This window comes from Melozone crissalis, unplaced genomic scaffold (assembly GCF_028551555.1).
Source record: "Melozone crissalis strain CALT ecotype California unplaced genomic scaffold, PUWL_Pcris_2 ptg000006l_1, whole genome shotgun sequence".
Taxonomy (NCBI): Eukaryota; Metazoa; Chordata; class Aves; order Passeriformes; family Passerellidae; genus Melozone; species Melozone crissalis.
The window spans coordinates 17,888,086-17,914,713 of NW_026535784.1; the positions used below are offsets into that span (position 1 = coordinate 17,888,086).

A 26,628-nucleotide genomic window follows, 5' to 3' on the forward strand; every position below is an offset into this window, starting at 1 on the left:
GTGTTGGGAGTCAATACTGGGAGGAACAAGACCAGCAGGTGAAGTTAGTCACCCATTACTCCTTAGCACTGGTGAGGTAGCTCCTGGAATAGGGGTCCAGTTCTGGGTCCCCCTATCCAGTCCAAAAAGGATGTGGAGGAATCTGGAGAGGGCCCAGCAGCAGGCTACAGAGGCAGGGAGCATGTGGAGAGACTGGTGGAGCTCAGCCTATATAGTCTGCCATGGAGGAGACTAAGGCAAGGTCTGATGGTAGCTTACAACTACATCAAGGGCAATTGCCAAGATGACAAAGATGACAAAGCCATATTTTGTCCTGGTAGTAGGAGATGGTCTATCAAAGGGCAGTAACCCCAAATTGCAGCTTGGAAGGTTCAATTCAGGACATTTGGAAACAAGAAGACTATTTCTTCATGGGAAAGTAATATATTGGAACAAGTTGTCAGGGAAATGGGAGCATCTCCATCCTTGGAAGTGTGTAAGGGACCAGAAATTAACAACGAGCTTCTGTTAAGCTAACTGAGGTTACCTATTACAGTATGAAAAATTAGAGCAGTGATCAGTAAAGATTTCATTCCCTTCCCTTTCAGAAAAGGGAATGAAATCTTGAAATCAGAGAACAAAATCTAACAAATGCTCTGGAAAGAAGATACGATTTTTAAAAAATGCAATTGAAAAAACCCAGAAAATTTGGAACTGGAGTGGCTACAACCAAACGGACTGAAGTGAAATGAGGAGCAGTGAAAAGGACCAAGCCTTGCCAAAATTACTCCAATAAAAATCCTGAAATCAGGGAAGAAAGGTAAACACAGAGAGAGAACAAGAAATTGAAGAAATCAAAGGCTTAAAAAAAAAGAAAGGAAAAATTCTGAAACCAAGTGAAAGACTGAAAGCAAAAAAAGTGAATTTTCCCTGCACAAGAAGTGCAGGGAAATGGACCAAAGCTTGCCCAATTAATTCCCAGTGAAATGGCAAGTGCTCTGCGTGGGGAAGCTGCTCCCTGGAGGAGGGGCTGGAGGCTGATGCCGTTGGCTGCTGGTTTTCTTCTCTGTCCGGGTAGAAGGACAAGAATGGCTGCAGGAATAGCAGCCAAGTCATCCAGGGGGAGGTGCAGGTTTTGTTCCTGATGGGAGGGTTGTCACTTCACAGAGAGCTGGGGAAGGGAGATGCCAAAGAAAGACCTGAGGGAGCACTTCCACAGTCAATGAATCAGAAACTGAAGTGTGGGGAGTCCTCCCTGAGGATGTGTGCAACATCCCTAGGGGTACCCTAGGGGGAAAAAGAGCAGTGAGTGATGGGGGAAATGGAAAAATGAGAGAATTCCTGAACATTTTTCAATTGTCATATTTGCAGCAGTACCATGAGGCTGTTCAATGAAGTTTCCAAATCCCTTAAATAATTATGCATCAAAAATGTAGTGCTAGATGAAGCTCAGTGAACAAATAATGAGCTATGTAGAATTGATTTGAAACTTCTGTACTTTTTGGTTAGATGAGCTTCAGACATGGTTGGATGACATTGCAAGTCCTGCAGCAAGGTACAAAGAGAGATCTGCATGATGTTGGAGGAACCAGACTAGGCAAAGGTATTTCAGCTAGTTTAGCATTTTCAGCAGGGTACCATAAAAACCATGGCAGTCAATTCCTTTGCTTAGGAACACTCAATACCATACTAAGAGATATTATTACTTACAGCACTGTGGACAGACTGAGTTGCATTTTCTTTTCAAGTCTTCATATGTATGCATGTCGACATCTTAGCAGAAGAGCTTCTACTCTTAGTGTGTTCAGAGTGGGAGAAGTACAGCTGAACTATCCCCACTTTGCAAGTAAGGCATGAAGATGCGGATTCCCTGATTTTTTTTTTGTTTTTTTGCAGAGACAGTTCTTATATTTACTCTGCTTTGGCTTTGGGCCTGAGTTAATACACCCTCCCTCTTAGCTGGATTTATTAGCTAAAGCTTAGCGTTAGACCTCAGCCTGACTGACTTGGAGAGCAATCAGGTAAACTCATGTCTGTCTGCAAAAGAGGTCTGTATTGATACATAGTCCTGTGAGTCCCCTTATCATGCCTGAATATATATTTTGCATTTTTCCAGACTTATTTTGCAACTCAACATTCAAGAAATACTACTTTCTCCCTCTTTTTCCCTTTCCCATTCCACAAAAATGTTTAGCAGCACCAAGGAGTTGAGGATGATGCATAAATCTAAATTGCAGATGTTTATATGAAGAGTGGTTTCAGTATTCAGGCTTTCTGACATACTGAAGAGTCAGGTGGCGAGGCTGTGGCCATATTCCTGATGGTTAGAAGAAGTATTGATGAAGGAACAAGATGGTTCAGAGAAGAATATAATTATTTGGCTAGCTTGATACTTTATCTGACTTCATCAACTATTCTTTCTCCTTTCATTGAACAATGGCTCTGAAGGCCAATCCATGCCAATGAACAACACATTTCTCAGGATGAATTCTTACTGAACAATGTAAGAAAAGGGGCTGAGTGGCTAATTTTTCCCAACTTCAGAAAGCAGCTGTTACAGATTCTTGATGCAACCCAGTGCTGCTATGAATGTGAACTTCCCTAAATACCCAGTTTGGGACTTGGTTTTCAACTTTCATCACTATCCGAGAAGTCATAAAGTAATCTCTGCTGCATTTTAGTAATGATCAGTACCACTAGCAGTGACAACAAACTTCCCTGTAAAACATCATTCAAATCTTTTACCAAAGATGGCAAAATCCTGTTTGGTTTGAATCAGTCCAATGCATGTTCATGGCCCTTGATGGGCTGTGAGGATTTAGGAAAACTGTTGCTCTTTGTTAAAATGCAGTGTTTCAGGGCAATGAGAAACTGCTGGTTAAGCAGCCAGGGATCTTGTACAATGTGTTTTACAAATGTCATGTCTATGGTCTGTCTGTCTGCCACAGCTGCTGCAGGGATCCATGTCAGTCAGGTGACAGATTTTATCCTTTGCTTAGCTGCAGTGTGGATGTGCCTAGCTCATGAGTGTCACTCCTGAGGCTTGTGGTAGGGAATGGTCCCACGAGAGCCTGGGACTGCTGTTTGTCTTTCCTGCAGGGAATGTGCTTGCTACGTTGCAGCCTGAGAACCACACACTCATTGACTAAAAAAACAGTAGGAAGAAATTAGCTTAAAATCTCTTTGATTTTTGAAGCTTGAGATATTTCTCCTGCCAGCCTCAAAAAACTTGTGGGGCTTTTTTTACCCTATAACTTAGCAGTGGTTTTGAAAGCAAAATCCACAACTACTCTTGAGTCCCTGTGAGTGCAAGTAAAAGAAAATAAGTACTGCTGCTCAAAAATTTGAAACATTAACTCCACAGCAACATTGGTCTTGTTCCCTACTCATTTGATACATGCATGTCAGGAAATGTCATTTGGTTCATTAGATTTGATGGAGCATGGAAAAGTTCCCTTCTCAAATTTGCTAAATTCAGCTTTGCTAAATTCAGCTCCTAGGCTGCAACAGGCGAACTTATTTTTAAGTAGTGTGTAGCAATTGGGGTCTGATTTCACAGAGCACCTCAGCTCATGGCTAGCCCATGATCTCAACTGAAATCAAGCCTCCAGTTAGGCTCTAGCACATGGTTGAATTTATGTATAGGCTGAAGTGATTTCCTCAGTCAGACACTTGATGATATTTCCACATCTGTTTGGACTCAGAGCCGAACTCATTGCGTGAGGAGGGCAAAAGTCCATTTGCTTTCAAGCAGAAGCCCCTCACTTGGTATTTTTCACTCTGGACTAGACAGGGAATTAACAAACTGCTGGTCCTTCTCACAAAATTATATCAATTCTACTACATCAAGTGGGACAACTTTCCTTGGAATGATTATACTTTTCCAAGATTTCATATCCTCACTCATCTGACTTCATTTAGCACAGGAAATTACAGTTAAGCTGTAAGAAGACTTACCTGGACTGAATCCAAAGTTTATAAATTATAACTAGGCAGAAAATGGGAATCTCAACAATGTAACTATAGTCTGAAGTGTAAGCTTTCACAAGTTCAACTTCTTTCCCAAATACTTTTTACCACGGCAGTAACATGAGTTTATATAAATAATGCATGCATTTTTAGCTTATTTGCACACTGTAATATAATGGATAATATTTGTGTGTATTAGAAAAATGCAGACATGTGTGGGCTGTCTCTGCCTTCCTTCTCAGACAGGAGATTTTTGGACTTTTCACCAGCAGCGACCACCAACAGAGCAACTTCCTTCACACTGTGGGTTTTTTTTTTTTTTTTAATAAGAATGCTACTGGAAAGCTTCTTAAGAAATAAGCTCTATAAAGCTTCTTAAGAAATAAAACAATAACAAGTTGGATATGCTTTATCCAGTCCCACAGAATTTTTCATGTCTATGGCAATATCTCAGTATTTGTCCTTTCAGTATTTCAGCAGTCAGGCCAAGGTAGACTTATTATATCTGTGCAATAACAAAATGGACCATAAAATATGGACCAACAGGTGAAGAAGAGACTCTCTCCAGAGGAAAGAGCAGATCTAGCAGCAATGAAGACCAGAACCAGTCACACAGTTTAGATTTGCTTGTGCTGTCCTAAACAAGCCACTGACTGGACACAGATTCATTATTTTCTCTAAAGCACATAAGAGATTTAATGCACATTATGTAAAATATACATCATACAACAAGGATCATCATAGTATATGTCATAAAAATATCATGGATCATAATAATATAGAGAATTATTTTTAAAACTGTAAGGCTAAATAAGAAATCATAAAACCTGAATGCAGCTATTACCTCCTTGTAGGGTAATGCTTTAAAATGCCTGAGATAGAGCTACTGCTCACAAGCATATTCACATGTAAGAGGAAGAGGATTAGAAACAAAAATAAGAACAATTGCTGCATTGAATTGAAGGGAAGTTTATCATACTGACTTCTGGAATACACTAGGTTTTAAATTTGACAGTTTGCATTTCTAGGATTTAAATTAGGCTCAAGCTACCTGAAATTTGTGCAAAGAGACAGACTTTAGCTGTTTTCTGTTGAACTACTTTTCTTTATGGATGATTGCAAACCCTTCAGGGATCACCATGCAAACACTCTCAAAATCAACAGTGGTGAATGTGTGGGGTGGGGAGCATAAACTAGGGAACTGCAGAGCCTGGTCAGTGCTCAGCCATGGCAGAAAAAGTGGCCAGGGAAAGGACTTCACCCCTTGACTCTACATGGAACCCAAACCAGTTAAACTAGGCAGGCCACTCAGCATTCCCATTTAGGACCAGCTTTAGAAAGGAAAATAGCTGCACTGTGCACCAACAAATTCAGCTTAATGGAAAGTGTTAGCACCCAGGAGAATTCTGGCCCATGACCTAGATAATAGAGGAGCAAACCATTGTGTGACTGCATCTCTTTAGCAAATGTAGTACTGCAGTCAGCAGTCTGCAAAAATACTCACTTTCAAAGCAAGCTTTCAGTAAAACTTTCAGAATGACTTTTGTTTCAGGAGGGAATCACAGATGCAAGCACTAGAAAGGCTTTTCAGCACCTGTTTATTTATTTATATTTATTCTTATCTGGGGCAAAATAAATCCTTGTGATTTCTGTTTGCAAATAAAGCATGGACAGTGAAATCTATAACAAAACAAAAGGGTACATGGTGGTGCCCTTAAAGCCCTGTCCAGCATATATAATATAACTAGCTGGAAGAAGCATCTGCAAATACTAATATGCATATACTTTGTAAACTGTGAAAAAAATCACCTATAGTGTAGGAAAAATGGTCTGAAACTCATGCCATTTCTTGTGGGGAATTATGGTTGACCTTTCTGCATTAAAAAAAGAAAGGACACAGAAAATATTGGCATGGAATACTAGAAAAAGGCTTCCCAAACTACAGCCAGTGCATGCTCATGGTATTCAGGCATAAAACTGCAGCCCACATACAGAAGGCCTGGCCTCTCATTTCATAGTTAATTTAGAACTGTAGCTAATCTGAGAAAACATTTAGGGTCCGGAGAGGTCTTTTCATGTAGAAATGTACTGTATTATAACGTACAGATTTTGAACTTGAATTGGTAATGAGTTTCACCTACATCTTGTGGCTCAGATGTGTTTGTTTTAGCACATCTCTGAGTGTGCTGCTCTGGGAAGCCTCCAGGGTGAGACACAACAGATGGACAGAAGCAGTCCAGGTCTGCGTTCCTTCAAAGCTGCCACAAAACATGAACTATAGTGGAGTTTAACTGGCACACACTGGTGAGGGAGTGTTTCCCAGAAAGGTCTCTGTCCTAAAATATCCTCCCTATTCTCACCCTATCTCACAGAGTGACAGTTTCTCTTGATTGTGCAAAAAATATCTCTGCTCAAGAGATTCCATGGAACTCTCATCTCAATGGTATTTTCCTGCCCTTATTCTTGTTGAGTATCAACTACTTTCTACAGCCCAGTAGAAAAAGAAAGTATTCACTGAGATGATAAGCAAAGCAAAAACATCAATGTTGAAAGAACTACAGGTCTGTGTTCATGGAATTCAGCATATAGACTCTCATCTCAGCTAGTCAGATTTTGGGTTTAATAGTGATTTTTTTACCTCCCTGGGTCTAAGATCATAAGCATTAGTCCTGCTGGAAGACGAATTCTGATTCTCCCGGCCCATTCAAAGTATTATCTCTAAACTTATGCCCACAGCTTTTGAAAAGATAACACAGACTTTTCCACGAGTACCAAATAAAGGTAAAGAGTAGTTTTCAGTAGTGAAAGACTTACAACTCTTTCTTTTGAAAATGTCTGATAAATTTTGGTTTGTGGTTTTTTGTTTTCATTTTCTCAGAGCTGTTTTGCAAGTAGGGTTTTGCCAGTGTTGAAAATGGAACCACATTGATGTAAATAGGCACAAGAAATTAACTTGCACAGGGAAGCTGTTTTTTCCAGTTTTGTGTCCTCCAGAATCAGGGTTTGAATGAAGCAAGTTGGGGCAAGAAGACCGTAAAAAGTAACTGGAGTTAAACATTCCACTCATTTTAGCTTAAGAAGAGTTCATCCAGTTCCTTCAGGGTCATAAACCCAACTCCTAAGCCAGCTGAAGTTGGTGGCAAAGTGCCCAGGGATGGCACATTGTACTGCTTACATCCTGAGTCTTCTTTTACTCACCTAACTTAAATCTACAGACCATAAGAGGCAAGAAAACCGCTATTGTTCAAAGCAATGGGGATGCTCACTGACAAGCCACAGTACACAACAAGTTAGAAAAAGCAGGAGGGCTGGGTGGCCAGACCAGGTCACCAGAGCCTTACATTCGACACCCTGCTCTGCCACCACTGCTCTTGAGCAAACTGCACAAGCAAAGCCCTGCTCCCGCACATTTTGTCACTCAAGGAAATCTCTGCCATCAGTTAGGCAGCATGATCCTCTACAAAACCAATGGGATGAACAAAGGGCTTATGGCTGAGGAGCACAGAGGTGTAAACCTACAGAGGAGAGTGTTGCTTAAACCAGGTGATGACAATACTGAGTCTAGACATAGGGTTTTTTTCCCCCAAAAGGACTTAAACACATTGTGATGATGAGAAGGAGATATTTATCCCTGTTTAATACTCTTACAGTGAATAATCTCCTACTGTTAGGTGTCATTTTGAATGAAAGAGACATGACAGGCTGTCCTGCGTAATGTCACTTTTCTGGCTAGGTGTTCTCTTTTGCTCTGCTGCCAAGACATACACTGAATCACTCTATGTTTAACTCAGTTTAACCACTATCTGGCCCATTATGATGAGTGGTTCTCTCTTCCTGCAGTGGTCCCCCATTTGAAAGCAATGAACAGTCACTGGAATAGGGATTTGGCTGTGACTCCTTCACACCTGTTTCTAACTTCTTATCATGAAGGCAACATCTCAACATCTCTCCTTGCCTTAATGTATATCCAGTTTCTTTATGCAAAATGTATTTCAGAGATGTGTACAATTTGTTGTACAAGGTAATAGTCTGCTGGTGGTATACAGCTCCTAAAACACAGAAGCATCAGATGAAAAAAACCCCAGGAAGCTGGAGGCAGACCCCTGACCTCCCATCAGAGCCTTTCCCACTAGGTGATAACACATGTGCACTCTGAGAATTACAACACTTTAGTCAATTCTGTTCTGTGCAAAGCCTCACCTAAGTACTTCACTAGCCTACTCTCTTGGCAAGAACAAGGCTGAGAGTGCCCTGACCCTTAACTCAGATCACCAAGCAACTCTGTGTTACCCTCTAGAAAAAAAATAAATGCAAAACTGCAACAATACTGGTAGAAAAATATGGCCTAAGGGCAGGAAGGCTGAATTAGGCAGGAAAGCTGAATTAGGTAGGAGAGCTGAACAAGTTTTCTGAGGATTTTAGTAGTGCCTAAAGACTGAGTGCAGTGCTCAGAGTTTCCTGTTGGATTTAAGGTTTAGTCCCAGCTGATGGTTAAAGCGGTGACCTGGTTGCTGAAGGTACAAAACAAGGTTATTGAAGGAAGCCCGACCTCGGTTTGCAGGCTGGTGCTGTGTTCTCTCCATAGATGGCGCTGGAACTTACCGAATACTCTGATTCCCTGCTCAAAATTTTTCTGATGCTGTCAGCATTGTGCCATCTCAAAAAGCACGCTGAGGGTGAAAAAAATCCCTCAAAACCACCAGTAGCTCTGAGATGCACCTCAGGTCATGGGCATGATTTCTAGTCTCAAGAGCATGACAGCATTTTACAGGATCTGATCAAAAAGCATCCTCATTCAGGCTCTGTGAATGGTCAGTAAAATGAACTTGGGGTAGAATGTCAAAGGAGACTAAACATATAGTGGTGTTTGACAGATTTTTCTTCATCGAATTTCTTCAATTGCTTTTGCAGCCACATAAACTTTAAACATCCATAGCAAATCAGATGTTCCTGGTTGAAACATAACTTCTGAATTTTTCCAGAGTGAACACATAAATTCAAATGCATTATGAGACATTTGAAGCAATTAATGTGGAAATTGTTATCATCAGGAGCAGGAACTAACTAAAAACAGCTGCTCACACATGACAAGTCGTATATGATTCCCTCCATTATTTTTCTCTTTGCACATAACAACTTCTGTCCCAACACTGCCTTGAATAAATGGCACTGTCAGCATCCTTACTGTTCACTGGTAGTTTAGCAAACATCATTGTCAATAAAACCAGGTCAAATACACCAACTCAATAAATCTGTTTGTAACCACAGAACATTTCTAAAAATAACATTGAATGAAAACAACCTCTATAGAAAGATTTGTTCATCAAATTTATAGGAATATCAACAAATTACCTCCATTCAGAGTCAAAACACTCCATGAAATCCACAGGGACAGCCCAGCAGCCTGGCTTTTCCTCAGGATGTGGAGCTCACGTTACAGCAAAGTGGCCTTTTAAGTGTTACAACTTTAGAGCTACTGTAACACCAACAACCTCTGCAGCACTGAAAGCAAAGTAACAAGTAGTGACACATTCACACCAATCACTTTTAAACTCTAATAAAATAAATATTTCTGCATAACTCTTTTAATCATGGTCCCCCAAAGATGTATGTTCCTTTTTCAATAACCTCAACATATATACATATATATATATACGTTATAAAAGCAATATCAAATTGCATTTTCAATCTCAGATGCAACTTTAAATGCAAATGTAATTTTAGAGTGAATTGTCATTATATAACTTCCTTTCTGACAGTTCTCCTGCTTTTATCACCTAGACTAATAACTTGCAAATATCTGTGAAAAAAATTATAATCTTTATCTTTCCAAATTTCTTTTGGAAATTTACAGAAGTATTTTTCAAAATTAAATAAATGCATAGTATAATGTATACAGTAACTGAGCAACATTTATGGTTACAAATATGAAGAAATAGGCCATGGTTTATACCTGATAAGCACAGTGTATTTATCTGGTGGAGAGCAAGAGATTTATTATGTGTTTAAACATTAATTTCCTTATTTTTTGTGCATGTTTTCTGTAAAGGATGTGTTAACTGAGTTGCAATCACTGAAACAGGTTTGGAAAGTCAGTCCTAAGTTTCATATTCATTCACCATGTTATAAACTGAGGCTATCTCTTCATGTAAACATGTCCCTCCCTACTTCTGTGCTTCTGCACAGTGTTTCTGTAAGAAGAGACGAGTCAGGGGATGGCTTTTTGTATTATCACAAGTTTTAAATGCAGAGTGTTTCAATTAAGTCATTTCAATTCAGGCATGGAAGACCAGGGTTTTTAGAGGGAGATAAGAAATTGATCCTGGAAGTTAGGATGCAATTGATCCTGGAAGTTAGGATGCAATCTTCCCACTGTCCTGCCTCCTCTCTGGGATGGGGTTCAGAAACCTCACCTCTCTCTCTGTACATTTCACAGTCACAGGCATTGAAAAATACAAATATGTTCAGAAAGTCTATGTGCTCTTGCTAAGTTCATAAGGGGAGTGCAGCAGAATTAGTAAAAAAAAAAACCAAAAACCCCAGAGGTCCATATTTACCTACAGAAAAACAGATTCTCTCCCTTCCTCACAACTCCTCACCTGCCCCAGGGCTGGAGTTTCTTCACAGAGTATTCCTTCCCCTGCATTGCTCCTGGAGGCCCCAGCACTTTCAAGTCCTCACAAAATAAGAGCCATCACAGTCTTTGCAACGAAGCAGCCCTAAGAAGTGTCAGGTTTAATGGAGCATATGTACAGCTCTTACTCTTCTGCACAGCACCTCCAGCATGTGATGATGCACACTGTGATGGTCTCCAGCTGGCTTCTCCTATCAGGCCAATTTCAGTGCTCTGTACTCAAAATGTTTCACAGCATTTCAGAAGCTGGAGAAATTAACTGCTGTAGAAAGTGGAAGGGAAGACTACAGGCCCCTGATGATGCTGGGACATACCAGCATCATACATGACATAATACATACCAGGATCATGCATGACATAGCACATGCCTTGAAGAACCACTGTTCCTCTAAGATGTGATATACTCCACACAGGAGAGTCCATTCTCCTTGCAGATGTGTCTCCCTCCTCTAGGTTTAGATCATGAAAACCTGAGTGCTATGTTGACACCAGCCACCTCAAAGCAGAATTAGCTTCATGTTACAAGAGCTCCCACAGCTGATAGCCCAGTCCCTCAGCATGACTGGAAAACCTTCCACTCTGTGATAGCACTAGCATGACTTCCCTTACGCACAGGGGTGAAGATCCCACAGGTCTGGATTGTCAGCAAGGTTTGAGTCTTTATTCCTGACAGGCTCATGATTTCCCAGTTTCACTGGGGCATGTAAATGCTGAACAGCCTCACAGGGTGTTCCAGAGGCTGATCATCTCTTCCTGCATAACAGTCTTTGCTACACTGTTCTTGCAGAGGGATCCATAAAGAGAAACATTTGCAATAAAGCTTGATTGAAAAGTCTGGAAGTAGTTCACAGACACAAATTTGGCATATTCTAATTCACCACAGAAACCTGATTCAAGTACTGATTCTCAGAGAAACACCACCTTACATGCTGCCTACAGTTAACTGAAGGCCCCTTGTCCCTTAGAAAACCTTGATTCTGAAGTCTGCCAAATGATTAATTACTTAAAGTGCTCCCTGTGCTGTCTGACCTGAACTTTCAGCCATGGCTGAATTCCAGAATGTTTCCTTACCCATAACACTCCAGTCACTTAGAGGAACACCCTCATTTTGACCTTCTGCTCACCCACTAGCATGCTGTGCAAACATGGGCTCACCAGTGTCTTAGGAATTCTTTAATTGGAGGGTACTCAGGGGCTTGACCCCATTCATTCCTGAGATTTGGGCATCCAACTCCTTTAACATCTTATCAAAATCCCTATCCAGTTTCCTGGACATGGTTCATCAACAGTCACAGATCACAGAATATTCTGAGTTGAAAGGGACCCACAAGGAGCATCAAGTCCAACCCTGAAGTGAATGGACCAATGAGGATACATACAATGAGTACTATATTTCAAGATGAAAAAAATGCTGAGATTTTTTTAAAAGCAATGATTAATGAAAAAATGTAGCTTGGATCAGCCACACCTTTGACAGTTCTGCAATCTGTGGATTGTCTGTTCTTTCTTCTGGCCAGATCAGGAGCTCCTGTGATAGACACTCCCACCAGAAGCCAAAAAGTGCCTGAGAATAAGAGTCAACAGACATCAGCAACCATTTCAGCAATGTCGATTATCAGAAAGTTTTTTCTGTTCCCTTGAGTGATCATTTGAGATTTTCCTGACCTCTGGGCTTCTTGTGGAGGCCCATAGAAGACCACTGGGGCCTCCAAACTGGGGAAGAACTTCAGGCCCTTTTCCTGGCCAGACAGAAAGACATAATTACAGAAGTAATTATAAAAGAAAGTTATGAAAATTACTTTAAAGGAATTTTTAGCTGGTATGTGTGTTTAAGGGGTGAAATTATCTCATAGTTCACAGCAGTAATTTAGGCAGGGTTACAAATTATACTTCATCCTTTGAAACGATGTGTAGAACAAAACAAAGAGAACATAACAAAGAAAACATAATAGAGTTTAGAGAGATGGCTGATTTTGATGCCATGACTCTTATGAATATGTGACCATCCATGTCTGTGATGGCATGGCAGATGCCATCTGTCCCAGAAATGGTACCTGTGGTACAAAAGCACCTTCACAGGCTTTGATGAGTGTCTTGTTCTGCAAGAATTGTCATGACAGAGGAGATCACTGAGCAAGGGAACCTACTTACAGAAAAAAACCTACATCCTACACTTTACTGCTTCTTCTTGCTCCTAGTTGAAAATGATCCTCTGCTAAATTCTGTCCTTTAAATGTCCAATCAAAGGAGAAAAAACCCAGCCCTAATATTCTTGTGTCATGGAACTAAATAACACTGTTGCTAAATAAGATATATTGTTGTTCTACTGCATGGAGGCAAATCTTTTATTGCTTTTCTTGTTTTCTGACCCTGCTTCTCTCTTTCCTTTCCATTTTCCACTTTTGTTGCCTATTTCTTTATCCCGAGTAAATTAATATTCCAAGTTTCTGTGAACCAGCTAAACTCCAAACAAATTTGGATAAAGCCTAGTGTTAATTTCAGGTACAGGTTTTCCCTTTTGATCTTCTCCACAGGAATATTTACTAAGAAAAATTGAGGGAAGGTATTATTCATCAGTTCTTTCTGGATGAGGCAAGTCACTGCTAAAATTAAAGACTGAATGTGATGTGGATTTTCCCACATTTCTCAAACTTTCACAAGCAGCTACCTAGCAAATAGCTGTTCTAACATCAGTGAGAGGGGGTTTTGCTATTCTTTGTGCACATTTGATAAAAAAAATGTGGTTTAGTGAACTACATGTTTATGCCACCACTACATAAAATTTGTTATACACCAACAAAATTAGTATAAAAACCCAGGAATTTACTTTGGAGGCTAGGACTTGGTTTTCAAATCACCTTTTTTTCCACATACAGTTTTTGACCCCATTCATTTCTGAGATTTGGGCATCATATTCCCTCACTGTTTTTCACCAGTTTGGCAAGAGTTTCTGACTGCATTCTTTGCATGCTGTCTCATACACAACACCCCCTCCGTCCCCCCAAATACCACAACTCTGTAGCACTCACTTGAAGCCACAGCTTGCCACAGAGGTTTGTGGAGCCCTGAACCACCTGCTCTGGCTCCTTGTCTTTCCTTCTCTGACTGAGCCTGGCCAGACTCAGCTGCACCAATGGAACCTGAAGCTGGCCTGTGCTCTCTGAGCAGGTTAGCTGACTTAAAAGGCCCCCTTCCTTGCTGGTGGCACTATGAAAGATGTGTTGAGGAACATCTCTCTGAGGGTACTAAAACCCCTCTGAGCACATTCCTCACTGAGAAAATTTTTAGTAGCTCCATGTCCTTGCCAATTTACTCTGGATGGTAAAAGGGAGTAGGTAATATGTGTACTGGGTGTGTGGCAGCAGGGGAAGATACTGCATTCAAATGAGCAGAGGGCAAAATCAGCTGGAAGGTAATTGCAGATACATCCTGCAAGTGGAGTCCTGCTCTGGACCAGACTGTGTTTGGAAGAACAGCCCCACTTCCATTTCCAGTTCTGAATGAAGTAGATTTTAAGAAAGTAGCTGAAAAGCAGTCAAAATTGAAAGAGTACTGGAGGAGAAATACTGTTTTGAGCTTCTGTGCCACTTCCAGCTCAGCAGCGAAGTGAAGGCTGCTTGTTGTCTTTGCCTTAAAGAAACAGGATGTCATATTGGCAGGTACACAGACCTATGAGCATCCGCTCCCCATCAATGCACTTTTGTTTTAATGGGCTAAAAAGATCTTTGATAACAGCTGGTGAAAGACCCATTGTCCTGCCACATCCTTTTCCAGGCTTGACCTGTCAAGAGGTTAGAGCCAAGCAGCTCTGGGAGCAGAGAGCAGGGTGCAAGAGACACACATTCCTTCAGAGTACCCTTTCATGCTGGTCTGGGCATGTGGACATTTTCCTCTTGTAATCTGGCATATATTTTATGAGAGGATCTGGAAAGAACATATATGGACCTGGACCTTGTGATGCTTGGTAGCTGTGAATGCAGAATGAAAGGATACTCTGACGAGTTCAATGGTTCTGTACTCAGATTTATTCTTCCCTTTACCTTGGTACTTATTTATTTCAGATTCCTTCAATTCCTTTTCACCACTCCCCCACTTCTTTTTTTGTATTACTGCTCACTTGTCAACCCAGTTTATGTCTGTTTAACCTTGTGTAACTTGTTATCACTTATTTGAGATCTTCCTTCTCTCACGGACCTTCTCTCTGCTTTTCTTTCCCAGTGGTTTTCAGGGTTTTTATGTGTTGGGTTTTCCATCCACATGCTACATATGAACAAGAGGAAGTGAGAAGCACCTGAGATACATACTGGAGCTGAAAAACACAAGATTATGTCAAGCTGAGACAAAAGACAGCAGGCTCACAGAGAAAAAAAAATATTCTTGTTAAAGAGGAGGCTGGATATAGGAATTTCCTATACCAGAGGAAAGGCAGGTCTGGATGAGAACAATAAAAAGAAGGAAGGAAATGGTTGTCTGGCTGAGAAGGAGAATCCACCATGGCTGTGGATGAAAGGAGAAGCTAAGCCAGGCTCTGTGCCATTAGCAGAGCTATCAGCCCGGGATCTGGAGGCCTCCAGGAGAGGTAGAAGCAAGTCTCAGAGCCAGAAAGGAAGGCCAGGCCGGAAAACCTCACAACTAAAGGCACAGCAACATTTAAAACAAACAGATATTGATCAGGGATTTCTTAGACAGGGAACAGAGGATGGTGAACCCCCTCAAAATTACAACTTGTAAATTACATTGAATATTTACATGCATTTATCCTGAGCTCTCATTTTGAATCACCTGCACTCTGGTTCATTAGGCTTATAGCTCATTAAATAACAACGTGGTATATCCAAACCCGGATTTTCAACAGCTTTTAAAGTCTAAAAATTTAATTAAATGCAAAGACAGAAAAATAGGAAAATATCAAATGGTGCTCAGCTACCAGATGACAATTGGCTGTACTAGCTTTCAAAAATCTATATAAAAGTCCAAAATAGAGAAAAACTGCTTCACAAAAGGGCTTCACCTTCTTCCAGGACAGTGTGAGAAGGGATAATCATGCTGTTCTCCCAGGAAAGAGCAAATTCAGATGATTCATCTACTCCTGTAATTCCCAGAATGACACAGAACATCAATGCCAAGCCTGACAATATGCTGCTGAATGAGTGGTACCAGAGAGAAAGTGACTGTGATAGAAGACAGCATGGCCGGGATAAACAAACAGATGCTGTCAGCCAAATGCTGAACACTGTAAATATACCACAGCAGATGCCCTGATTAAATAAAATGTGAAGTCACAACATTTGTCTGAGTGGTTGGAAAAAATCAACATGCTCTCATGGTCACAGATTCATTAATTTTTAATGAGAATTAAAAATAACTAAAGCTCATTTAAAGAGTAATTTTTCAAAAGTAGGGATTTTCTGTGTCTTGCTTCCAAGTGGATATTATTACCAGCCTTCTCTCCAAGATAGCTTGCATGTCATTGAGAGTAGAACTGTCTCTGAATCTTGTTTTATCAAGGAAGAGAATTCTAAACTCCTGGTAACCATCTTCTCCACCACCCTCCTCTGCCTTGAGAGATGCTGCTTCAAGGGCTCTTCTCCTCAGCTCACTCAGCTCAGCTCTCAGCTCACCCTTCCACAGAGGACAGGCTGTGAAAATGCACAGCCTGCCTTTGTCAGTAAAGGCAGTACAGTCAAATCAGTAAAATCAGTAAAAAAAATCTTCAAATACTCTCTGGCAGGGTTGATACCTGTTGAGAAGCATTAGTGCCAGCATCTTTCTGCCAGAGCTGTCCAGCTCCCACAGCACCACCAGGCAGCCAGGCTGCCCTTTGCAGCAGTGTGAGGCCCATGGCAGCTCAGACACTGCAGCTCTGAAATGATCTGCAGGTTAAACAGAGCTGTGCTGAGTGTGCCTACCCCTGGCTTGTGATTTAGAAAATGAAGGAATGCCAAGTAGAATTTTTACAATAAATACCTTACAACCTCAAGTTCTCTGCGTGATATTCAGTGATTTCTGAAAGGCACAAAAAAGACAAGCAAACCAAAGAAATGTATAGGAGTCCTTGAGCAAACAAGAGGGAAGATGCTTAGCCAGAACAGTATGCTTAAGGTTCTGCTCAGATTTCTCTGAGATCTGGCCCAGAGCTGTGCAACACCCCAAAGCACCACCATTATGGTCTGGAGGAAAAAGAAGTGCTGCTCAGAGAATTTCAGCCCAGAGTGGCAGATTGTGAAGGAGAGAAGGAGTAAGAGGAGCCCTGATGCCAGCAGGATAACTTCCTTTCTTAAACAGCCATGGGGCCTTGCTGCTTTAAGGCACACTGGTAAAAGCCCTCAAAGAAAAGACACCTGAGCAAGGTAAAATAGAATAGAAATAAATGATCCTTGGGTGTTTCACCCATTTGTTCTCTGTGCCATGCTTTTTGGTAAAAGAAATGTTTTTCAAATGGAAGTTACACATGTTGCTGGAAGCATTTGTGACAGATTGGCTTTGAAGGAAAAGCTTTGCTGTCAGGCTAATGCAACCAGAAAGACTAGCAAGACTACAAAGATGCCATCCAGGAGTAGTTTTGCTGAGAGCTTGGTCTTGAACACCAGAGCTGTTCATTGAGGGAGACAGGCTGTAGTGTGGCAGCAGCTGCTCAGGACACAGCTTCCTTGGAGCAAGCTGCTCATGGCTGCCATGGGATAAGATCAGGCCTGCCACAACAGCAGCCAGGCCTTATTAAACCTCTGCTCCTGCTACTCAAGAGGCTTAACAATTTTAGATGCTAGTTGAAGACAAAAAGAAACAGGAGAGTTCCTCTTCCCAGCAGAGGAAACTAAACAAGGTAGAAGACCAAACCAATTAATATAAACTAAATACCTAAAATGTATCTTCCTCAATGCCTCTATTTTTCCATTTGTGCACAGCACCATAAAGATCCCTGCAAACCAGAGAAGACCTTCTTTCTCTGTTCCTCCTTTCTCCTATAACCAATATATTATGCATTTTTCTACAGTTACTTTACTTATGCACAGTCACAGTCTGCTTTTGGGAAGGGTAACTGAACCTGGACAAAAATATGCAATTTGACACTGATACCTGCACCCCCATAGGTTTTCTCCTGTCTAATAAATACAGGTATGAGTGTGTTGATAAGGATTGTTGAAGTGCTGGCTTGAGTTTTTTTCTGGAATGAAAAAAGAAGTTAAACTGAAGCACTTGCTTTTAAATAAGAGAATTTTGAAACAAACTTCCAAGAAAAAAATCTCCTACGTTTTTGCTGCTGCAAATTCCACCACTAAGTTTCTAGGAATGTTTCTAGTTAGGAGCAACTGAGTGACCTTGAGAAAACCTTGCTGGAGTTTCTAACATTCTAGTTTTCATAGGTTGTCTTCTGCAGTTGCCAGGGCGGCTGTTATATGGGAAGGAGAATCATTGAAAAACCTGTGACTGGTATTCGAGGGGCTTAGAGCAAGCCCTGCAACTCCCCAGGCAGATGGTGATTAAAAAAAAAAAAAGAAAGTAAACTGGGCTGATGCTAGAAGTGTGTTTCCATGGTAACAGGAGGTACGGATGCTGCCTCGTACTTGACCGAATGAGAAGCTGGTTCAGGATTAGGATTAGAAAAGAAGTGGCCAGATTCCCACTGCCAGTCAGAGTTTCTTCTACACTCCTAAGTACATAACAGGGCTCTTTAAAGACTGCACTAGCTCTGCATCCATGTGGTGCTGTGAGGATTTAACAAATTTAAAAAGTTGTGTGTGCTTGACTGTAAGTGTATAAAGAGGAGTGTATATCAGAGCACATTTTCTTTAATGATCCATGAAACTTGACTGCATAAATGGGAAATGAATGTCCACCCCTCACTTCTAGACAAGGGCTTACCCCACCCCAATCCAGCTCTTCTAGTTCTCCAAGAGGTGATGTTGAGATCACCAGACAGGAAAATCATGCATTTGATATTGCACAGTAATAAAAAAAAGAAGTAGGATAATTATTTTAAATTGTTAGTCTTTCACTGCCCCAGGAGAATGAATCTAATTGGTTTCTGATAAACATCAATGTTATTTAAATATTACAAAAATCAGAAAATAGATTGTTAGCATAAGTATTTCAAAATACACTTCTTATTTATCTTTAAATATTTGAGATTAGATTTCCCATTCATCTAGTTTTTGTCTAGTTGCAGTTCTCACAAAATCCCTATAAACCTTATATCCTGTTTTTAGGCCCTTTGTTACTCCAGCATATTTGAGGCAATAAACAAAGACCAAAAAAAGGTAGCAAACAATAAAGACAAATTCCTAGAATGGAAACAGAGTTAAATATATACACTTTTGTGGTATATTTATATTTTAAGAGTTGGCAATTTTTGTTGACTTTCAAAATAAACAAGATTTAAAATCCCAGCTACTGAACTGCGGGGAAATAAGGCCCAAACTAAGGGCATGTTGAAAAGTAGATCCTACAGTTTGCTTCTTGTCAAAGCTTGTTGACGCCTATCACAAGCTGAAGCAGTGGCCAGCTATGACCCCTTCAAAAAAACCTTATTAGCAGGGGTTAAAGTTCGCACACCTGCATTGCCAGCACTTTTTAGATACTTTTCTATGCTTTCATAAATATAAGCAAGCAACTTTAGCTCAATGTTTTAAACACCCGTGAGAGGAGATTTTCAGGATTTGTCTTTAAAAGACTGGATGAAAAAAAAAATTTTTCTGTTTCTAGAAACTTCTATGCTTAACCTTAGGCTAAAAAGCATCTGCTTGATCTGGGACTACTCACACCATGTAGGTTAGGCATGAAAGTCTCTGCAGGACAGAGTTGGATTTCTTCCTCTGCATGAAGACAAAACCGGGAAGCATTCACCATGGTTTGTATTTTCAAGCACACCTTGATGCCTGCTCTGCTTCCCAGGGAAGACTAACGCGGTTCAGCGCTGTGCTGGCCTCCCGCGTTTGGGCTAGGCCGGTGTGGCCCCTGAGCAGCCACCCGAGGCTCAGCCAGCCGGGGCGATGTTCCGCAGTGCCTCAGAGGCACCTGCCGGGCCCCGCTCCCGGCGCAGCGGCCCCAGCCTCGGGCAGGTGGTGAGGGCCGGCCGGGCGAGGGGCAGAGCGCCTTCCCGCCGCGGACATGGAGGCTCTCGGGCGCTCTCCAGAGCAGCATCCATTAATGAGGTGTTTAAGGCAGCAGCCGCCAAAACAGCAACACACCGTGCGCGGCTCGGTGCCCCCCGAGAGCTGAGGCGGGGGACTGGCTGCCCCTAGAGCAGGGGAGCTTGCCATCGAGTTCCCCCTTGCCGGGAGCAGGGGTGAGGGGAGCGGCTCTGCCCCAAGCAGGGGGAGTGCCTTTCCATCACCGTCCCCGTCCCCCACGGGGGTGCCCGAGTCCCCCGCCCACCCCCCGGCCGCAGCGCCGCCCGATGCGATGCTCGCGGCGGGGAGGCGGCGGCGCGGGCATTTGCATGGGCTGAAGGCAAAGCGGCTTCGCCCGTCTGTTTTATTTTTAGCTGGCAGCTCAGGACAGCGCAGCGCAGCTCCGCTCCGCCGGCGGGGCGGGCGGGGCGGCAGCCGAGGGAGGACCGAGCCGGCAGGGCGGGCGGGCGGACGGGCACCGGCGGAGAGAGGTTACCGCAGGCGAGCTGCAGCCAGCCGGGCTGCGGAGCGCCGCCGCCCCCGGCTCCCGCCCCGGCGGCTGCGAGCAGGGAGAGGCAGGGACAGACGGGCAGCGGCCTCCGGCGTGCCCTCGCTGCGGCCGCGGCTCGCCCCGGGCAGGAGACTCGGTGCCTGGTTGCTCCCCCGCCGCAGCCGCGGCGCGCCGGGGCCCTGCAGATGGCCAGTCCTGGGCTGGAGCTGGGAGAGGTTCAGCCTCCTGCCGAGCCCCCGCAGCCCGAGCTGGCCTTCACCGAGGCTCAGAAATGGATCGAGGTAAGCCCGCGGGATGGCAGGGGTGCGGGCGCCTGACCCCATCGGGGACGCCCCGCGGGACAACCCGGTGTCCTTCCCTCCCCCCCACGGTCGCTGTCCCCCGGGACTGTGGGCGTTTTATTCCACGCTGATCTCGATCCCGGCCTCCCCGCCGCTCTCCCCAGCTTTCCTCGCTGCGGGGAAAGCAGCCGGGGCCGAGCCAGCCGCCGCTCAGCCCCCGCGCAGGGTGCGCGCCTTTGGATGGACCCCCGCCCCCCTTCCGCCGCTTCCAAACTTAATCTGCTAATCGCATTTCCCCGCCCCGGCGCTGGGATGAACGGACCCGGCTGTAAACACGGGCAGGGCAGGTGCGCCGAGACGCTCTGGAGGGGCGCGGATGCTCCCCCGGCCCCGCGGCTCCCGCCCGGCCCCGCGCCCCGCCGGCTCCCCGCGCCTCGGGCGGCAGCGGCCGCGCAGGGAGCGCTCCGCAGTGCGCGGAGGGGCGGGCCGGCCCCGCTGCCAGCCCGCGGACAGCCCTGCTGCCCCTGCTCCCGTCTCTCGGCCCACCAAGGAGAGAGATTTAGTCTGGCTGTTCACGCAGGGCAGAAAAAATAGATGTGCTGGCTGTTTGCTCGCGCCGTAAAACGGAAAGATGGGCAGGTGGTGGGTCAAATTTAACAGTTAAATATTTTGGCTTGTGCCAATAGAGACGCTGAAAATAGCTCTCCATCTGATTTCCGGTACAGAACATGTGTGAAGGTGGCATAAACCCAGATACCAGGGTAGCTGCTCCCTTCAGTTGTGGGCTTTGAATTTAATCTGTAGTTTTTAGAAAGCCTCAGTGGATTGTCTTTCCTGAAAGTGACTAGGCAAAAGGTTGTAAAAATCCTTGTGACTTTAAGATTCTGTGAAGCCTCGTGAATTTCAGACTGTGATGTTTTAGTCCGGTATCAATTGGAAAAGTAATGCTGTGTCAGTCTTCAGGGAACTGGCCCTGACATGATACGAATCTGGCTGGTGTAGGACCAGAGGCAGAGGAACCATGATGAATGTGAAAAGAAGGGCTTTTGTGCCAAGGAAAGGTGAGCACGCAGCTTGGAAAAGTGAAGTGCACATAAACAACATTTGTCTTGGGAAGATGAATACAGCAGTTTCTCTATAGCCTTCTTTATGACTGAGGACCAAGGGAGAGAGGCACGTGACTCCATCATACATATGCTACAAACATACCTTGTGACCATGAGTCCTGCTGACTGCCAATGAAGCCAAGAACTCAATGGTGAAGCAGTTCTCTGTAGATAACAAAGCTGTCATCAGCCACTCCAGGCATGATAATAATTAAGGGACTATAAATCTTCCTGTATTAGAACAGAACCTTGTGGGTCAGGCAGAAACTTCCCTCTTGGGCAGTTTATTCCACAGTTCACTGTGGCAGGAGGTCTCATGCCTGCTTCTTGTGCTACACAGGCCCTGGTGAGCAGAGCAGGAGAGCTCCTTAAGTTCTTTGTCCTCCATGCAAGTCCAAGAGTTCAGTGTGTACAGGGGAAGCTGTCAATAACTTCTTGTGCTTCCTCCAAATGTTAAAGCATCATCTGCTTGATGCCTGAGTGACAGAACTAATGTACTGTTAATTTTGCAGCCGTCCCCTTGCCTGAGGGGAACGTGTCAGGAGCCTGGAGCACTGCCACAGCTGGGGTGTGAGAGGGAAGCATCTGCCTCTCCAGCAATGCCCAGAGTTGATGCTCCCACTAAGAGAAAGAAGGAAGAAGCTGCCAGTGAAGCAAATGTGGCTTAATTTGCCTAACGCATCGTATTTTCTTTTAATCCCAGTTTGGCTTAAGCTCTGGAGCATGAGGGTTAATACCTCTTCCAAAAATCTGGTCAGCACTTACCCTTCTAAATCTGGATGGTTTGAACTGATTGAATTCTGCAGAACTTGATATGCTAGTGCAAAGTTATTGAAAAACAATGTCACTCTTAAAAAGAAATAAAATTTAAAAAATAGGAAATTATAAGGTATCAACATTCAGTGTGCCAAGCCCTATCAATCTGCATGAAAAGCAGAAATGGGGGTCATGCTGTGTCTGGCTACTAAGTCCATCTGCTTCACCTGGGCTCTGTACTTGTCTCTCACCAGTTTATTCTCTGGCCTAAAGATGTTAGGAAGTGTCCAGTGTCTTGTGTCTTCCAACTCCCCTCTGACCATTTAAAATTAAATCTCCCTCAAATGAAAAGAAAAGAAATTTTTATAATTGCAAGGAGAGCTATTGAACCTGTAGTATGGAGCAAACAAGCTAGTGAGAATGTTAGCAGTATAAGACAGCTTAAAATCTGTCTTAGGCTGTAAAATACTGCCATGCAAGGAAATTAAAGTAGAAATGGAAAGACTGATAACTCTTTCAGCTTACTGTGCATTTTCATTTCTAATGATTAAGTTGTCTGACTTGCTTGTTCGATTCTCATCTGGTTTAAATCCTTGTGTGAGGGCTGTCACTATTGTTGTAGGGCTGCAGAAATCCACTCCGTGGTCTGCAGTACATTTCTTCTGTGGTGGGACTGGAAAAAGAGGCTTCTCCTCCTCTTGCAGATGGGCAGCCAAGACATTAAGTTATGAGTGTTTAGATCTGCAAGGATCAAGAAACTTCTGTTCCATGCTCCAGAGGTCTTAGGGGTCCTGTTTTTACTCCTTGGGTCTGTCACCTTTCGCCAGAGATGGTCTTCTGGGTGCCACAAGCCTTCCTTTTTCTCTGCCAGCATTACTTTAATCTGGATGCTGCAGTGTAGAGTTGTCTAAATTACACTGAAGTTTTGGTGGATACCTTTGGGTAGAAAACCAGGGTTCAGGCTTGCTTAATTTTGCATGAATATCAACTGTGCATCCCCCTTGTAACAGCAAACTGGTCTATTATTTTACTTTAGCTTGGCATGTGCTACTTAAGTGAAGAATGCCCTCCTAATGACAAAATGCACCTTATTAGTAGCACTCAGAGGAATTAAAATAAAGGCACTGAATGAAAAATCCTGTGAGAGAGCTACATCAGTCTGCATTATTAAAGGTGTGGTATCTCATTTCAATTAATGTGTCTCAGTTTCACTGAAAGAATATATCAACCTTGTAAAGCCTAGTGGCATTCTATAGCAAAATAACAAATCTAATTTAATCTAATGGCCTGTAATCTTAAAATATCAAGGTTCTGTGTGTGTGTGTTTAATCTGGAATAGCTGGTGGTTGAAAGAACATCTGTATAAACAGAGTTGTTCTTGCTTTAAAGACTCATAGGAGAATAATACGGTAATAAAGTCACATTTAATACTGGTGTAACTCCTCAGGGTATTGTTATCTCCTCATCGTGCCTCCTAGCCTTGCCTCATTAATATGCTCTCTCCTCACTGCTGAGACTTGGTTCAATTAGGGATGGTTTTTCCATAGATTTGAATTCCTTAGAAACTTTTCTAGCTGATAACAAGACTTCCTTCATAGTTGTATGGCAATAATAAACAGGTTGAGTTTTTCTGTCCATTGTGACCAGTGCTTGACTTTTATCGTTCTCTCTAGATGTGTGTAAGCTAAACCCCATCAACTTCTAATAATCTGCTGCTTTTTCCCTATATAGATTCCCCACAAGAATTCTTGTGTTATGGGGAAATTTGCCAGCCAGAGAAGTTTGTTGGGTGTTTTGTGCCTTCTTTTTGCCTTCTAGCATAAACACCCCTTAGATTTCTGTATTTAAGGTGATGTTTTAAGTTGGTAACAGTGGTACTGCTTCTAGGAGAAGCTGTAGGACTATGTGCATTCCCTAGTGCCTCTGGATGTGCCACAACATACAGAAAAATAGGCAGGCCCCTCCTGCCCTATCTTCTCTATGGAAGAGTATGAGAGGCATAAATTCAGGGAAGTGACTCAGGAAAATAAACTTCATGTGATTTGCTTTAGCCGGGAGTCTAGAAACAAGGTTTCTATAGGGTTTATCTCAACCAGCGAGGAGTTTCCCACCTCAAAAATGTAACTTATAAGGAGTTGAAGGTAATTCATTGAGCAAAATCTTTCCTGATGGTGAAGGAGTTATTTGGAGTATCTGCAGCAGTGTCCTGGAACTTGGGTAATACACAAGTTTGTTCATATGGGCTTCAGAATGCAGTATGGCCTTTGAGGAGCATCAGAGATAAAGCTCTTTTGGTGAAATGTATTGGAGAAGATGACTGATTCACTGAGTGTATGAGCAACCTGTGTCCTGCAGGAGTGTTCCTATTTCCAAACATGTGTAGACATCTACTCTTCTTTGAAGCTGATCCTGGGATCCTTGAATAGGGACACCAGTTCCTTTGGCCACTGACACAGTTCCTAGAACACTGGTGCCTGTAGTCAAACTGAGGCCTTTGGGTGCCCCTACAGTCATGCCATTATTTGGATAGGAATTCATTAAATCCAGCAGACATATTCTCCAGCAAGCATTTCCAGAGACTTCAGTTGAACCACTTTATGAGAGTATTTAAATACAACCATTTAAGCACAGAATGTTGCACCAAGCTCTAAAACGAAATGGTTTTATTAATCAAATATTGTTGAATAGTTATTGAATGAGCCTCCAAGCAGTGTTTGCAGGTCAAATTTCTTAGCCTTTAGCCTTTCTTTCTTTTGAGCTCTTATTCTTCTGCTGGAAGAGTGTCTTACCTATATACTTTATGTAATGTATTGGGAATTAATTTATTATAGTGAGCAAGTGTATTCACTAGAAGAAATGTATGCAAATGTTAGACAAGTAGCCTGATGTGTGGACAAGCTGAAGTATAGACCAGAATAATCCTTCCCATGGTGTTTGTAAGGTAACCGTGAAGAATCAAAAGGTGTGTGGTTGGTATCAGGCCCTAGATGTATGTGAATGCAGGACAGCTTTACTGTGATTACAGTGACTGGACTTGGAGAGGAATTCTTCACTGCTATCTCTGCATCTCCTCCTGGGCAGCGTTTAGGGACTGCAGGCAGGACAGATGGGATGCTCTTCATTCTGGCTCAGTTAGTAATTTGGTGGAATGACAGCTAAATTGACTTAATGGGGGTGGTAGAACCCACCCAAACTCTCTGACCCTGTCAGACTACCACCTTCTAGAAATTTTTTCCTCTCCAGTTGCCTGGCAGCCGACCTCCAGTGCTGTACACATGAACCCAGTTCCCTTGTCATGAGATCTGTTTAAGCCATGCTACAAGTAGCGCTTGGCACAGGAGTGAAAATAATCAGAACAACAATACTAGTGTGGAAGGGATAATGTCAGGAAAAGCAGGACTGAACTCTTAATAGTCTCAAACCTGAATTAATTTCTACTTTCAGTATTGAAATTTTAAAATAGGTGAAAGATCTGACCTTAACACAGTCTGGGATGCCGTTATGCATTTGGTGGTGGAGACCAGTTAGCACAGCTCTATCATGTCACCGGGCTTGTTCTGCTGGTAGTTACATTTTTTAAAATTATTTTTTAAAGGCAAACTTTGGTGCTCTAGAAAGGAAGGTAAAATCTTTTCCAACTATGGAGTTTAAATAGTAGGTTGATACAGCAGAATTTTCTAGCTTCTAAAAAGTTTTGTCTTATCAGGTTATAAAAACTGCATTATCTTTTGTTTGGAAAATCTAGCAGTCTAGGAGCTTTTCATCCATGGATGAAAAATTCTGTGCATTCTTTTCTGCAAACATTCCAAGAAGAACAGTTTTCTAATGAAAAAGACATTTATGGAGTGAAAGTGTCACTCAAAAGGACAGCTGCATGGGGCGAGATATGAATATTTTGGTGTGCATGCCATGAAGATCTAAGCTTTCTCCTTCTTTCTCCTTCTTTCTCCTTCTTTCTCCTTCTTTCTCCTTCTTTCTCCTTCTTTCTCCTTTCTCCTTCTTTCTCCTTCTCCTTCTTCCAATATTGTCACTTAAAGACAGAAGTCTTGCCTCACTCAGGCCCTTAGATGACAATGAGTACAGCAGATACCATGGCACCAGGAACATGACATTAAAATTGATAGCTGAAATTCTCTCAGCTATGTTAACCACTGCTGTGGGTGAAAGGGCTGTGTCCTTGAGACAGAATGTGAAGAACAGTAATGTACCACAGCTTAAAATAAACAGCATAAATGTAATTCCTGTACCTGAGACAGGGTGGGGACTGACTGCTGGGGCAGCA

General features: G+C 42.8%; 1 protein-coding gene across 4 annotated transcripts in view; it reads left to right on the forward strand.

The window, feature by feature from the left end:
* The first annotated feature begins 20,323 nt into the window (after positions 1–20,323).
* LIMCH1 (LIM and calponin homology domains 1) overlaps positions 20,324–26,628 on the forward strand; it is a 176,195-nt gene continuing 169,890 nt past the window's right edge. For all 4 annotated transcript variants that reach the window (XM_054294608.1, XM_054294605.1, XM_054294606.1 and 1 more), the window contains exon 1: positions 20,324–20,484. In XM_054294608.1, the coding sequence (XP_054150583.1) occupies positions 20,389–20,484 (96 nt within the window). In that variant the 5' untranslated portion in view covers positions 20,324–20,388. The remainder of the gene's footprint in view (positions 20,485–26,628) is intronic.